General features: G+C 32.8%; 3 protein-coding genes and 1 non-coding gene across 4 annotated transcripts; 1 reads left to right on the forward strand and 3 right to left on the reverse strand.

The window, feature by feature from the left end:
- Positions 1 to 1208: 1208 nt before the first annotated feature.
- LOC144553769 (uncharacterized) lies at positions 1209 to 3357 on the reverse strand. Its single transcript, XM_078301968.1, has 4 exons — positions 3095 to 3357; positions 2512 to 3037; positions 1606 to 2391; positions 1209 to 1277 (listed from the first exon to the last, which is right to left on the reverse strand). The coding sequence occupies exons 1-4, from the start codon at positions 3355 to 3357 to the stop codon at positions 1209 to 1211; spliced, it is 1644 nt and encodes a 547-aa protein (XP_078158094.1).
- Positions 3358 to 7055: 3698 nt separating this feature from the next.
- On the forward strand, positions 7056 to 7171 carry LOC144555006 (U5 spliceosomal RNA). Its single transcript, XR_013511927.1, has one exon. It is a non-coding gene; the product is annotated as a U5 spliceosomal RNA (small nuclear RNA).
- Positions 7172 to 8970: 1799 nt separating this feature from the next.
- On the reverse strand, positions 8971 to 10569 carry LOC144554597 (Tetratricopeptide repeat (TPR)-like superfamily protein). Its single transcript, XM_078302910.1, has 2 exons — positions 9792 to 10569; positions 8971 to 9351 (listed from the first exon to the last, which is right to left on the reverse strand). Exons 1-2 carry the CDS (start codon positions 10214 to 10216, stop codon positions 9132 to 9134), a joined length of 645 nt encoding a protein of 214 aa, XP_078159036.1. The 5' UTR covers positions 10217 to 10569; the 3' UTR covers positions 8971 to 9131.
- A 56-nt stretch (positions 10570 to 10625) lies between these two features.
- On the reverse strand, positions 10626 to 15127 carry LOC144554598 (putative glutathione peroxidase 4). Its single transcript, XM_078302911.1, has 7 exons — positions 14919 to 15127; positions 14333 to 14424; positions 14026 to 14102; positions 12472 to 12533; positions 12096 to 12214; positions 11426 to 11593; positions 10626 to 10966 (listed from the first exon to the last, which is right to left on the reverse strand). The coding sequence occupies exons 2-7, from the start codon at positions 14387 to 14389 to the stop codon at positions 10934 to 10936; spliced, it is 516 nt and encodes a 171-aa protein (XP_078159037.1). The 5' UTR covers positions 14390 to 14424; positions 14919 to 15127; the 3' UTR covers positions 10626 to 10933.
- Between the last annotated feature and the right edge of the window lie 346 nt (positions 15128 to 15473).

Consider the following 15473-nt stretch of genomic DNA (forward strand, 5'->3'; position numbering starts at 1 on the left):
ATAATCAATGCCATAGGTTTGGGTGTAACCCTTAGCAACAAGTCTTGCCTTGTATCTTTCAACCTCACCATTTGCACCATATTTAATAGTGAAGATCCATTTACACCCAACTGGCCTTTTTCCCTCTGGTAAGTCAACTAGTTTCCAAGTACCATTTTTTTCAAGTGCTTCCATCTCAACTTTCATTGCTTCAACCCATTTAGGATCTCTCAAAGCATCATTTACCTTTTCGGGTGCAATTTCTGAAGAGATTCTAATGGCAAAACTTTTTATTGGTTCTGGTAAATGTTTGGTAGACACATAGTTTGCAACCGGATACCTTTTTTTCTCATCTATTCCACACTCTGAAATGAATCTTTTTGGTGGTACTCCTCTATTCTTTCTATCTGGTAACCTTATTAAATTTAAAGGACTTACCTCATGGCGAATCTCAGAAGTTGTTCGAGTTGATGACTCTGTTATGTTATGTTCTTCTCTTACATCCCCCAGATCAATACAGAATTTAATTCCAGAACCAGAATTTTCAGTAGCAGTTTCAACCACCACTTGACCTGAGTCAGCTTCTATTTTATCTTTCGAATTCGAATCTGAGTGTGGATTACTCACTTCGTCCTGCTTATCTTCATACAAATCTGAATGTGATTTGCTGATTTTGGCCTGCTCATCTTGACAATTTTCAATTTGTACACCTTTAGATTTTCTATCCTCCTGAAAGTCAGTTTCAATTGCTGCTGGATTTAAAGGAAAAGATGTGTGCTCAAAAATAGGAACAAATGTGTCACTGGAAGTGTCAGATTTTTCATTCCACCATGATTCCCTATTCACTGCAGTCTCCCCCTGAATAGGAATCTGATTTGGTTGAAAAAAACTTTCAGTTTCAATAAACATGACATCCATTGTGACATACCATTTATTAGATTTAGGATTCCAGCATTTATATCCTTTTTTATTTGTTCCAAACCCTAGAAAAATACACTTTTCTGCACATGGTTCAAGTTTTGTTCTTTGAGTTTTTTGAACATGAACATAAGCTACACATCCAAACACTTTTGGTGGTAAGTTTAGAACAGAAGGAATTTGAAAATGAGAAGAGAAAGTTTGTAAGGGTGTTTTAAAATTATTTGTTTTTGACGGCATTCTATTGATCAAGTAAACAGCAGTAGACACTGCATTATCCCAAAAAAATTGAGGAATGTTGTTTTCAAACATTAATGCTCTTGCAGTCTCAAGGATATGCCTATTTTTTCTTTCAGCGACTCCATTTTGTTGTGGTGTCCCTACACACGATGTTTCATGAATAATACCTTTATTAAAGAAATAAGTTTTTAATACTCCATTAACAAATTCTCCTCCATTGTCACTTCTCAAACATTTAATTTCTTTCCCAAATTGCGTGTGAACTATATTACAGAAGTGTTCAAAACTTTGTGCAACTTCATTTTTTGTTTTTAACAAGTATAGCCAAGTCATGCGTGTACAATCATCAATAAAAAGCACAAACCATCGAAAATTCATTTTTGAAGAAATTGGAGAAGGTCCCCAAACATCTGAATGAATTAAAGCAAACGGAACAATACTTTTACTTAAGCTAATAGGATACGATACACGATGGCTCTTAGCCTTAAAACAAGTCTCACAGTTAAAATCAACTTCATTTAAATTTAAAAACAGAGAAGGCATAAGTTTTCTTAGATAACCAAATGATGGATGTCCGAGTCGCTTATGCCACATCATGAGCTTATTTTTGTTTGTAGTAGAAGGGCCACCTGCCAAATTAGCACACCCAACTGTCATATCTTCAAGATGATACAACCTCCCTTGCTTAGAACCACGCCCGATAATCTCTTTCGTGAGAATATCCTGAAACAAGCAAAATTTAGGGTACATTAGTACAACACAATTTAGATCTTCAGCCAACTGACCTACAGAGAGCAACTTTGTTGATAAAGAAGGCACTAGCAATGTATTTGATAGTGTCATGGATGGAGATATTGGAACATCCCCAGCTCCTTTGACGGGATATGAGACACCATTGGCATTTAGAATTTGTGTTCTTCTTGGCGGTACCATATTCACAAGATCCTTTTCTGAAAACGTCATGTGATCTGTTGCACCTGAGTCAATCACCCAATTGTAGTATGCATTAGTTGTATTATTTAGAGAAGGAGAATTTGACTTACCTTCACTGTTGTTACCATTTTCTAATGCACCTGAACCATTTGCATAAGCTCTACCCATCACATCAGCCGTATTAGTTGGTCCAGAGCCATCTTCATTAACTTGGGTTGGTCCAGCTGCCTGAGCCATTCCAGCCCGTGGTTTAGATGTTTGACCCCATTCTGCCTTCTTTTTCTTTTGATGCTCTTCCCACCAATCAGGGTACCCAATAATCTTCCAACACCCATCTTTTGTGTGTCCATTTTACCCACAATTAGAACATTTGATCCCGCCTTGTTTTGGTTTTTTATTGTTGTAACTTTTATTGTTATAATTTTTTCCATTAGGCCTTACCAATGTCAGGTTTGCTTCTACCTCTTCCTTCTTTGCTAGCATTACAACACTAGTTGGCACCTCCTTCTTTAGCATTACGGCTTGTCTGTTTTCCTCTTGACGTATCCGACCATATGCTTCCTCAACACCAGGTAGAGGTCGTATGTTGAGGACCATTGCTCGAGCACTATCCAACCGATCATCTAGACCATCCAAAAAATCATACAACCGATCTTTCTGGATAATCCTGCTGTATTCTTGGATGTCTTCGGCACATTTCATACTGTTTGGGCATCGATAGTCGATTTCTTGCCAGAGTCCTTGGAGATTGTTGTAGTACTCTTCAATTGACCCACCAGATTGTCGAAGTCGATTGGCTCTCCTCTTCAATTCAAATATTTTTGATTCGTCACTGCCTTCGAAATAAGTACGTTTGAGAGCATCCCAAACAGCCTTGGCAGTTGGATATAGCATGAAATTTCCAACCAGTGATGGATCCAATGAATTTAGGATCCAAGTTTTCACAATTGAGTCTTCAGTTTTCCACCTTTTGAGAGAGATAGGATCATCTGATGGTGGTTATAGGTAGGTGTCATCAATATACCCCAATTTGTCTTTGCCGGTCAAGGTTAATTGAACCATCTGGGACCATACTCTGAAATTTTTTTCATTCAGTTTAATGGTAATGAGAGAGACAGGAATATCAATTGGAGGTTGAACTGGTGGTGTGGGAGGGTTTTGATGGCCAAGTTGTTGATTTTGAAGGACGAGTTGTTGATTTTGGGCTAGGATCATTTGTAGTGTTTTGGCAAGGTCTTCGAAGATGTTGCTGTTTTTGTTTTGGATGTCATCGGAAGAGCTATCCATACTCCTTCAAAATTAAGATATAAATCTGGAGAACAACAAGAGTAAAATATCTTTAGTTTTTTTTCTGTTTTTTGTTTTTGTTTTTTCTTCTTTTTATTTTCTTCTGTTTTTTTTTCTTCTGTTTTTTTTCTTCTGTTTTTTCTTCTATTTTTTTTCTTCTGTTTTTGTTTTCTTCTGTTTTTTTCCTTTTCAGTTTTTTTTCTGCAGTTTTTTTTTATTATTTATATAGTCACACAAAAAAATGAACCAAGAACAACAAAAAAATAAAATAAAATGAGGACAACAAAAAACAAAAAACAAAAGACCAATCAGAATGAAGGAAAAAACAATGTTACCCTTTTTTCTTATTAGATAAATCGCCTTCCCTCTCTTTTACTATCTACTTTGTATACTGGGAAACAAAGTTTGTTATGGAGACAACAAAAAAAAAAAAAAAAAAAAAAAAACAAATTACCAAGATAACCTAAGATTGATATAAAACAACAAATGCTCTTAACCTACCAGAAAAAAATATCCTAACTTCAAAAGAAAATTGAAGTTTGTGTTTTACTTTAATTATGCAAGTATCAAGATGTACCAACAGAAGGTTATTCTTAGAGAGACAAAAAATAAAGATCCTTTGGTAGAGAATTCAAACGTATATTTCTTTTTATGTTTTTTTTCTGTTTTTTTTTTTTTTGTTTTTTTTCTGTTTTTTTTCTTTTCTGTTTTTTTTTCTTTTCTGTTTTTTTTTTTTCTTTTTTTTCTTTTATTCCTTTTTTCCCTTTTTTTTAACCTATTACAATAGTGCCCAGCTGATGTTACACAGCAAGTAAGAGAGAAAAAAAAAATAGTAATAGCAAGAGACCCTTTCTTTCTTTTTTTTTAGTTTTCTTTCTCTTTTTCTTTCTTTCTCTCTGTGGATTGTTATTGAGGAAAAAGTTCCTTCAGTTTTTTTAATAGCAGGGTTGCTTATATGGGTAAGAATGGAATGAGATTCTGTTTTTCACAAGAGACCCTTTCTTTCTTTTTTCTAGTTTTCTTTTTCTTTTTCTTTTCCTTCTTTCTTCCTCCCCCCTTTTTTATTTTTTTATTTTTTTTTTATGTTTTTTATAGATCGGGGTTTAAAGAATCACAAGGATTATAAGGTTTTTGCTGTCTATCAGAATAAAACAAATAAAACAAAAGTTAAAAGCACCAATCGCAGAGATGATACCAGTTAGAAGAGAAAGGTATAAACTTCAATCTTCGAACTTCGATTTTGTTGCTTCAATCTTCAATCTTCAAACTTCAAGATCGTATCCGCTCTGATACCATGATAAATTTGAGTCAAGCTAACAACTTTGAGAAGAACAAGAATATTTATTATTTTTGGAGGAGGTTACAGAGTGGCAACTTAATTGTTTTGAGTATTATGTTGCCCTTGTTATAGCCGCCACATACAGCTCATATATCTTCCTAATTACAACTACTTATATATTTCCTTATTTTGTAATATTTTCTCCTTAATACAATATCTCTAAACAAGCAAATAAATCTAATCAACCTAAACTTCTGCTGGCGCATAAGAGAGCTGCTGGATTGATTGTGGCGTCTCTGACATGTGTATTCCAACACTTACACATCGACTGGAACGACTGCCACTGTTGCTTTAGGCACTACTGCTGGCTGAGAGGCCATAAGAATGAGAACAAAAAGAAAAATAAACTTGACAAAGGTTGTACTCATATTATGGATAATATAAAGTATATGAGTAGAACTAGGGTGTTCTTAAGTTCACCAAGCTTCTTGGTGAACTCAAGTCTAAAATCCATTGAATTGGCCTCAAACGATGAATCTGAACCGTTGAAATCTATCTACCTTACGAGTGATGCATCTACATATAAAATTTTTTAATTTTGAAATTAATTTTGCATAGAGTCAAGTGGTCAAAAAAGATTCAAAAAATGAATGCATTAAAATTAATTTATTAACACTCTAATTTTGACCGCATGACTTTATACTAAATTAATTTGAATATTTAAAATTTTTGCACATAGACGTATCACTCGTAAGATAGGCAGATTTCAACGGTTCGGATTCATCATTTGAAGCCGATTCGATGGATTTTAGACTTCAATTCACCAAAGGGATTGATGAACTTAAGAACACCCTAGTTCTAGTATATAACCAATAATGGCTGCTGTGAGGAGCAGCAAGAGAAAAATAGTGGTATTGATTGGTCTATCATATATATATACTGGTGAGACATGAATATTTGTATGGAGGAAAGTCTTTCTTGAGTGAATTGTTTCATCATCAAGTTCAGATTATCACAAGTATCTTATCCTCTCATGTTTAATCCGAACCGTCCGTTATAAATTGAAATCTGTCTATTCCTTGTTAATATGTCCCGTAATTAAATGTCCATTAATCCGATTTTAGACCTCATTCCTTCATATATATAAGGGAACTATCAAATTTATGTGCAAGTTATCCACTGAAACTTTTTATTTACCATGTTAAAAAAACAACAAATTAACTCTATTTTTATAAAAAATTCTATTTTTACAGAAATTGCAGTTTGAAACTACGGTACCAGAAAAAGAAACTGCAGTTTTAAAAAGCGATTCCCAAAAGATACCACAGTTTGAAACTGCGATATACCAGTTTCATTTTTGTGTTCTGAAAATCGAACTTACTACTTGTCAATTTCAAACGTAAATTAAAAAGAATTTGAAGGAACTTTTGTCGCCTTTGTCATTAAAGCAAACCAAACAATCTGTCAAATGAGTGGTTTGGTACTGCAGATCCATGTGTGGGTTGATTATATGCACAAAACTCGACAATTCTAATACTCAGTCTCCAACTTCCACCCAATTTTTTTTCTTGGGTTATTAGCAAATGACAAGTCCTCAGACAAAGAACCACTTAACTTTAAAAAATTCACATTGTCAAACCAATTTACCAAACAACCAAAAGAGGTAAATCTATTTTTCTTTACACCTGCAGGTCGACTATTTGGACTATGAAAACGGAGATATTGATTCATAATATGGACCAATATGCGCTATGCATAGTACCATAGACTCACTCTTCAGTTGTGCTATTTTTATGGTGTTGGTTGGTTGATTAACAAAATTTTGATTCCATGATATGCTAATCCTTTGTACAAAACCAGTATGCACACTTGTACCACATACAATGAGTTACAAGTATAGTTCTAAATAGTTAATTATAGCTTTTTCGGACCTCAAAAGCTATAACGATATTAATCACTTTTCTTTTATAATGATTTTAAATAGTTAGCTATAATTGTACTATAGCGCAGCTATAACTTTTCTATACCTTAAAATAATAGCGCTATAATCGCTATTTAGAACCTTGGTTACAAGTTACAATATATCATGATAATATATTTGATATCTTCGTAGCTCAAAGTAATAATAACAAATGACAATCGATTTTATTCAAAATTCTTAAATGGGTAAAAAAAAAAATGCAGCTTACCATTGCCATAAACGTCCACAAGGCCCATAATATATAGATGACACAGCTAATTTGGGCCCAAAAGGCCCATAATGAACCATTACAAAAATTGAAGACTGGATGAGCCGGTTTATAAGTGCTAAGAAAAAGAAAGCGCAAGTGACATCTTAGTCCCACATTGTTTTCGATAACAATTGAGCGCTCTCCTTGTTTAATAAGTAGGCAGCTTTTGGTTTTTGCCAAATTCATGGAGCTGCGTGGGGAGCACAAAGCGAACTATTCTTTCGCCTTTTACTAAAGAATACCGTGTGCTCTCCACTTATAAGCAGCATACTTCAATTTTTATAGGGTGCCTCTCTGGTGAGCTGGCCCCAACAAATCTGATAAACAAAAAAAAGCTTTTTATATTTATTTTTTGTTGAGTTAATTTCAAAGATTGAACATAAATGTTGAGTCTAATTTGTTTTAAGTTGATTTAAATAGATCTTTTGTTTTTATAAATTTTAAAATTAACTAAAATAGTTTTATAATTAACTAAATTGTTTTTGTATAATATTTTGATTAATATAGTATAAAGTCGTCAAAAAATATGACAAATAATTGTATTAAAATAAACTTCTAAATTTTTATTGTTTAACTTTATATTAAATTAATTTTAGAATAATGGCTTTAATTTTATACAAAATTAATTTGAACATATAATATATTGATTTTCATGATTTGAATTTGACATTTGAAGCCTATTAAGTTTTGAAATTAAAAAAAATAAAAAAATAAAAAAACTTATGAGCTTAGAAATATCCTAGTTCTATTCTTAATAACATAGGTTGAAGTATACTACCAAAATATATACTCTGAAGAAGGTTGACATTTCTTAAAGTTTTATAATTTCACATTATTATTTTACATAAAAATCAATATATAACTAGGGTTATGGATAAAAAAAGTCGATCTCTTTTCATACCAGAAGAATTTTATTTAAAAAAATATAGAATCCGAAATAATTGAACTAAACAAAAATGACATGGAGAAATTTATTTAAAATATATCGTAGGATGTAATAAATTCGTGTTGTGACTAGTCAGATGCCGTGATCAAGTGAAATTTTTACGTGATGTATTGTGCCTAATCAAATTTGAAGGGACGGTTACAACACGTTAGTCACACCGTGACCACACGTACCGTGTCTAGTCACGTTTGATCACATTTAACTAATTTTTTTTTCGTAATTTAAGTTAGTTTATTAAATATTCATCATTCAATTAATTAAGATCTAACAATCTTGATCACGTGTTGTATCATAACTAGATTAGTTCGCATGCTGTGCTGCGCTAATTAATTTTCTGAAAAATATCATATCATGTGAATAATCACAGCACGCAACATACAAGTTACAATACGTGACCAACACGTGTTATACCGTACTGCAACAAAACTGTGCTAATTTTCTACCCAGTCATGATGTGACTTGCATCCCTATAATATAGGATCCGAAATAATAATTTAACTACAAAAAAAATTTGAGAGACCCACATTTAATTAGTTTCAATTTTATTTTAGTTGTATAATTAAATTCTTAATGTTTAATTATACACCATGAAGTGCGAGGATACAATCCTAGTTGGAGAGAATGCTCAAATTGTTCTATGCACCTTTTTCATCCCAGCCCTCTTGTTTGCTCAAATTGTGAAAATGCTCATTTTTTTTTTGCTTTCTTTCTTTCGTCCATGATGTTAAATAACAAATGTTTTATTGACTGTCAGTGGAAAAATATTTATGAACAGATAAACAAATTACTTGGAAAATACTAAACATTCCAACCTTCATTTGTTTTTATTGTTGGTTTAACTATTAAGTGTAATTAAGCACACTTGAATTCTAGAACACAATCTGCATTCATTGAAGAAAAATGCATGCCAATTAAGATAAACTGAATCACATCATATATAAAATAGCAATTTTGTACACATTAAATCAGATTAATTGGTACTCACTATTGTTGTTTGTCCTAATTAATATAATTAATTTTAATACAATTATATTTGGTTGTTTTATTTTTGTTAGTAACTAGTAGTTAGCGAGTTCTCTCCTACTTAATGCTTGTAACTATAAACACACTAGACAATATCTGCATTCATATAGCAATTTTATACACATTAGATCAGATTGATAGTTACTCTTGTTGTTTACCCTAATTAATATAATTAACTCTAATACAATTAAGCAGAGAAAAATAAAAGAAAATTTGAGCTTAAAAAGAAAGAACACTTGAGCAATAATTTGATAAATGTTGATGAGTCCTGCGATAAATTGTGATTGATCAATCATCAGTGACGGTGACGGTTGTGCGGAATGGGGATCATTCCCGGGCAATTGTAGGAAAGCCGACATGTTCTTCCAACTCTAACCATGAAGTTGTGCTTGGGTTTCACCAAGAAAGGCGGCAATTTGAGCAACACCTCGCACACACAGTCGTTGTCAACTTCCTGCAACCATCGGCAACATTCCTTGTTCGCGCTCGATTCGTGATGCCTTTTCTTCTTTCCCCTATTGTGCATGCATTCATTCATTTTAATAACTATTTGCTAGTTGTGTGTGTCTAATATAATCATTAAAAAGGTTAGGGGTTGATCAGAAAACTAAGATTGAGGTGGCTGAATAAATAAGTGTAATATAATTTTATTTAATGAGAGGGATTAATAGTATTACTTATTGCAAAAACTAAAAAAAAATGGATAGACAAAATGAACAAAATTATTATAGGAAAGACTTGGTTCTCTTTTGCTCATAAAAATAAATTCATATCCTTTGAGGCAACATCTTATTTCTATTTAGATTCAAATTGTCCAATCTGGTCCCGAGGTGGAATGCACGGGGCTCATTTAATAGTCGTGCAGATTCTGATCAGATAGTACGGATCAAATCATAAAGATTTTGTTTCCCCAGAGGAGAGGATATATGGATTCTAAAGAAGGTTGATCACTTACTTGCGTTTCCGACGCTTATGATGGTTGTCATCATCATCCCCACCATGATCATCATCACCGCCATCGTGATCATCGTCACCACCATCGTGATCATCGTCGCCGCCATCGTGATCATCATCACCACCATCATCATCACCACCATCATCGTCACCATCATCACCGCCATCATCGTCATCATCATCATCGCCATCACGAGGAGCACGGTGATGTCTACTACCATTAGTTGCCGCAACAAATGAAGAGGAGATTGCCTCAGGTGATAGGATAGCACACGCTTGATTCGCCGCGGAAATTTGCGTGTAACAAAGTGGTCGTGTCGTTTGCGAACGGGTTACTTCAAGCAAGTTGGCCATGGCAAAGAATACAAGGATCAACAAATAACTTTTAATTACTACATTCCTCTCCATTACTATAGATGTTTTCATGGCAATTTTTGTTATCTTTGTTTCATTTATTTACAAGGCAGAAGAAATGATACACCTATATATGGAGAGAGAATTGGATTGAAATAAAAAGATGGTTTATGCCTTGGCCAAATTCCATGCATGTGGTACGCTATATCAACTTATCAAGAAGAGTAGACAATTAAATTTAATTAAAGGCTTGTAGGTGCCCCATGCGTAATGAATGAAAGAGAGCAGAGTATTAATTATAGTTTTCATTTTATTATGTTTTTCTCTTCTTTTTTCTTTGCTTTTCGAGAGGTAATATTCTGTACATGGTCAATTTATTTAAGGCTGTATAATTTTGTTTGTTACAAGAACAACACTTTATTTGTAATGAGGAAAAATAATTTTGCATATTATAAATAAATAATGAATACAAAAAAGGAAATAAATGGAACATGTTGTTTGTATAGTGAAAATATAAATAAAATATTACAAGTTTACAACCAAAGTTCACATAATATAGATTTTGCACTTCATGAGAATTATGTACACAAAAACCCAACATATCACTCAAGAAAGCACCAAAGATGTCACTTACATACTAACACTGGTAAAAACATGCACTTCCAATACATTAAGCTGCTATACTAACATATATAAAGAAGAAAAATATCTAACACTGCTAGTAGGCATAGTACCAGAGACAGTGCTGATATATATATAATTATATATAAATTATGGCTCTATAGCAACTCATACTTCCCCAAGCGCCTTTTGAATGTCATTCTGAAAAAAAAAAAAAAAAAAGGTAAAATTATAACAAAAGCATAGAAGTTTTGTGCAAGTCCCTGAAACTTTTATTAATTGCTACTTATGTATTCAGATCTAAGAGGTTTAAACTTTAAACTACAGTGTGAGGATATAATTGATTATATTTTAGCCTCTCACCATTTTTTGATCAAGTGATTTTCTACTATCTAAAAAAATGTAAAATTTTATCTACAAATACATATTCATATGGAGATTATGTTGAACGGTGCTGATCTACTATTAGAACTTCAAAAATAGAGATATTGATTCATAGTACGGACCAATATGGGACCAATATGCGCTATGTATGGTAACATAGCCTCACTTATATAAAATACATATTGATTTCTCATGTTTACAATATCTAATTTTCTGAGGGGTAAAAATGAAACTACTCAAAGAGTCAAAGAGAGAAAGAGAGAGTGAGTTAAAAACCTCAATGGATAAGGGTTTCGTCATGGTGCCGTATCTTGCTAGCACTTTTCCATCTTTATCTACAAGAAATTTGGTGAAATTCCACTTGATTCTAGTTCCATAAATGCTCGGTTTGCTTGCCCTGAGGAACTGATATAACGGAGCGGCATTTGGCCCATTCACTTTGACCTAAATAAAATTGCAATTAAATAAAAATTATTAAATCGAATTATTCAACAAAGTGTCCTCTGTATACCCCATTTTTTCTAATTAAACAGTAATTAATAGAGAAAAAATCAAGCATCAGTCTAAATAGCATATATATCATACTAATTTATGCCAATACAGGGTTTTGGAACCACTACTTAAGAGCTACCAAGAAAAATAAAAAATTGAATTGACTCTTTTAGTACAATTGCTATGCTTAGTGTGTGTTTCGTTAGTTTTTTTTTTTAAATTTAAAATATGAATTGAAAAAAATCAACTAATCCATTCTAAAAACTTATTTTACAATAAAATAAAACTAAAAACCAACCTATTGCTTCATATTATCAAGATCCCAAAAAAAAGTCACTATATGATTTAAATATGAATAAATCATATATTTGTAGCAACTGAAATCTCTTCTTTTTTTCTCAAATTCATAGAAAAAAAAAATCTGATTATTTAAGTAAAAATAATCGGATTTTACCTTCTGAAAAACTGGATATTCTGCTTTGTATTTTGTGCAAGCGAATTCCTTGACGTCTTCACTTGAACCAGGTTCTTGTGAAAGGAACTGGTTGCATGGAAATGCTAAAATCTCAAAATCTGGAATTTAAACAAAAACAGAAAAGAAAACTAGCACTTAATAATTGCATTATGATATGTATCATGCATTTTGATAGCAATTGCATAGCAATGTTGACTGATACAAAACTGGTACCAGTCAAATAAGGTATTGGTAACAAGTCTTATATATTGAACTTCTTTTAATTTTCCAACTAAGAAATTACTAACCAGTAAGGTAATCTTTGTTTTTCTTAATTATCATGATTAAGTAGAATCAACGAAAGGACAAAACTAACCTTTGTCTTTGTACTTGTTATAGAGCTCAGTTAACTGAGTGTAGTTGACATCTGTAAAGCCACTAAAAAAAAAGTAACATAACATTAGTTAACCGGAGGATAATAAATAGGTTTTACTGCAAAATTTCTAATTGTTTATTCAAAACAAATTCAAGTTTCTGTTTGGCCATGAGGTTAGATCCCTACATAAAAACTACCTTTTCTTAAAAAAAAAAAAATTCTATGCCCAATTTTTTATGGCCATGCAATTTGCAAATTTCAAAAAGTTAAAGTATAGCCCATAGTATACACAACCCCTAACACTTTTCATACTTTTTCTGTCTAACCCAAACTTTACAAATAATAGCAATAATATCCATGGCTTTGAGAAATTCACAAAAGTATCCTTGTAATCTGAACACAAGCGAAACACTCAAATTTTTGTGTTCAAATCCAGGCATAATTTTTTTAGGGAAAATTTCTACTATACACATCTAAACTTCTAAAATAGCCAATATCGCTATGAAAACGTCATAATATTCTATATTTCCATAAAAACTTCAAAAAGTTTCTTCTATCCCCTTTTATTCATTCCACATTTTATTTAGTTATCTCAAAAACTGAATGGACAAATATACCCTCATATCTCCCAAATAACTTGTGTTATTTTAATGATCTCAAAGTTTTGATTTTACTGAAGAACTTTTATTACGTACAATAGGATTAAATTACGAGTAATACAACATTGGACTTCCATGTTGCAGGCTCTAAGTATTTTTTTTGCATCCTAAATAAAACCATAATTATTTTCAAATAAGACAAAGGGGAGGAAAAGAATATCTAATTTCTTTTTTTATAAAAAACCAAAAAACATGGGTCTGGTGTTGATTTTTCATGAGCAGATTTCCAATTCAACACCCAAGTTAAAAACAAATGCCCAAAGCGATGTGTTCCGCAAAGGAGGTTGATTCAATTCAACAAAATACCTGCTCAAATCAAGAGAATACTGTATCATCTAGTCCTAACTGGTGAAGCTTGTCCTGCTGGGGCAGTCCCAAGAAGGAAAACAAGCTTCCATTGTTTTTCAAAAATAGAAGTACATATACATTGTCTGGTATAGACATTCTATACTACTGGATGATAAAACATACAACAATAAAAAAGCGACTCAACAATCACATCTCAGTCCAGAGCACACTAAAATTGCTTTACCCCCTTTCTTCTTCTTTGCAAAAAATTAAATGTTCCAATTCACTTGGGACTCCCGGTGGTATTCAGTCTTCACTCTTCAGTCTTAGAACTTTGAGGTTATTAAAATCACACATGTCATTTGGGAGAGACAAGGGTATATTTGTCCATTTAATTTTTAAAAAAGGCTAAATTAAAGGTTGAATTAATAAAGGGCATGACAGAATTTTTTTGAAGTTTTTATGGGGGTATAACTAGTTCCCTTTATATCAAAAAGAAAAGAAGAAATAAAAAAACAGCCTCGAAAAGTTCAAGATTTAGCAGAAAAAGTCAAGAAAAAAAATACATCATTTCAGAAACAATTAACAAGAGATGCAGATTTTATACCATTTTGATGCTACATTGACCACGAGAAGAACTTTTCCCTTGTAAGTGCTGAGATCAACTTCTTTTCCCCTTGCATCCTAAAAACAACCCAAGAAAAGAAATCTCAGGTTCAACAAAATAAAACAGGGTTTTTTTTATTTAGAGATAAAATCTCATTTTCTACCGGAAAGAGAAGAAATTGAGTTTATTTTCAAAACTCAACTCGATTCCTTAACTTTCCAGCAGAAAATAATATATTATTTCTAAATAAAAAAATGAAATAAAACTGCTAGAGAGAGAAATAATTGAGAAAAATAAGGAGAATTACATTGACTTTAAATTGGTGGATAGAGTTCTTGATCGGGACAGAGGCCGATAAGCCCATGTCTCCTTCTCCCTCTCTGCCTCTCTCCTTTGGTGCTGCAATATATAAAATTGATATTTGTTCGGTGTTAGTGGCATATATTTGATCACAACTATTGATAGAAAAACAATTCAAGCCATTTGATCAAATCAAACGGACCAGATTTACAGGTGCTAGCACATTAAGTAAACCATTTTATAGCAAACTAACACTACAGCTATAACTTTTCTTCTAAAAAATTAATAAAAGTGAAAAAATTCTAAGTAACCAAAAAACCTAATAATTATTCAGCACAATGAATACAATTTTAAAATCACAGGAAATTTTATTTAACACATACAAAAATACTTGAAAAAAGAAGGACCTAATTGAAAAATCCCTGACCAATGAACCTAATTTGCTCCATTGAACAAACAAGAATTTCATAAAAGATTGCCACAAGAACGCATCTCAAACTCAAAACCGTTCAATCAAGCAAGACCTTAACTTTTTAACCCCCCCCCCCCCCCCCCCCCCCCCCCCCCCTAATTGAAAAGGTGATTGATGATACCTTGGTGAGGAGCGAGAGGGAGAGCGCTCAAGTGCAAAAGGGGATGACGAGGTTGAGATCTAAAGAGAGAAAGACACACTTACTGGGTAAATTTAAATCGAAAAAGAGGGGTTCTTAATTAGGAATTAAATCCGATGGAGCGAGAAAGAGGGCAAAGGGCACCGCGGGTCGTACGCTGATCGGTCGAATGGAAATGGAACAGATAGATCGATAATTGGGACAGAAAATTAATCGGCTATCGTTCAAAGGTTTTGAACTTATTTCGTCCAAATCGGATCTAAGCCGTCCGATCTACGTTGATATTCGTGTTTTCGTTATTTTGGTGCTGATCGGACGGTGTTCGTTCGGATTGGATGAGGTTTTGTATGAAGCCATTTGGATGTAATTGTACTAGGACAAAAGGTGCCGTTATTGCAGATCGGTTCAACAGGGTCTTTAATAAGATTCCTTTTAAGAAAGACTTTGGGTGAAGATATTGACAGAGAGTTTTCTGCTTCGTGCAGTGCAAAAGTTATACGCAATACTGTTTTGGTGCTATTGTCTGTGTGCTGCATG

The sequence above is a fragment of the Carex rostrata genome, chromosome 5, assembly GCF_964058835.1.
Source record: "Carex rostrata chromosome 5, lpCarRost1.2, whole genome shotgun sequence".
Classification (NCBI taxonomy): domain Eukaryota; kingdom Viridiplantae; phylum Streptophyta; class Magnoliopsida; order Poales; family Cyperaceae; genus Carex; species Carex rostrata.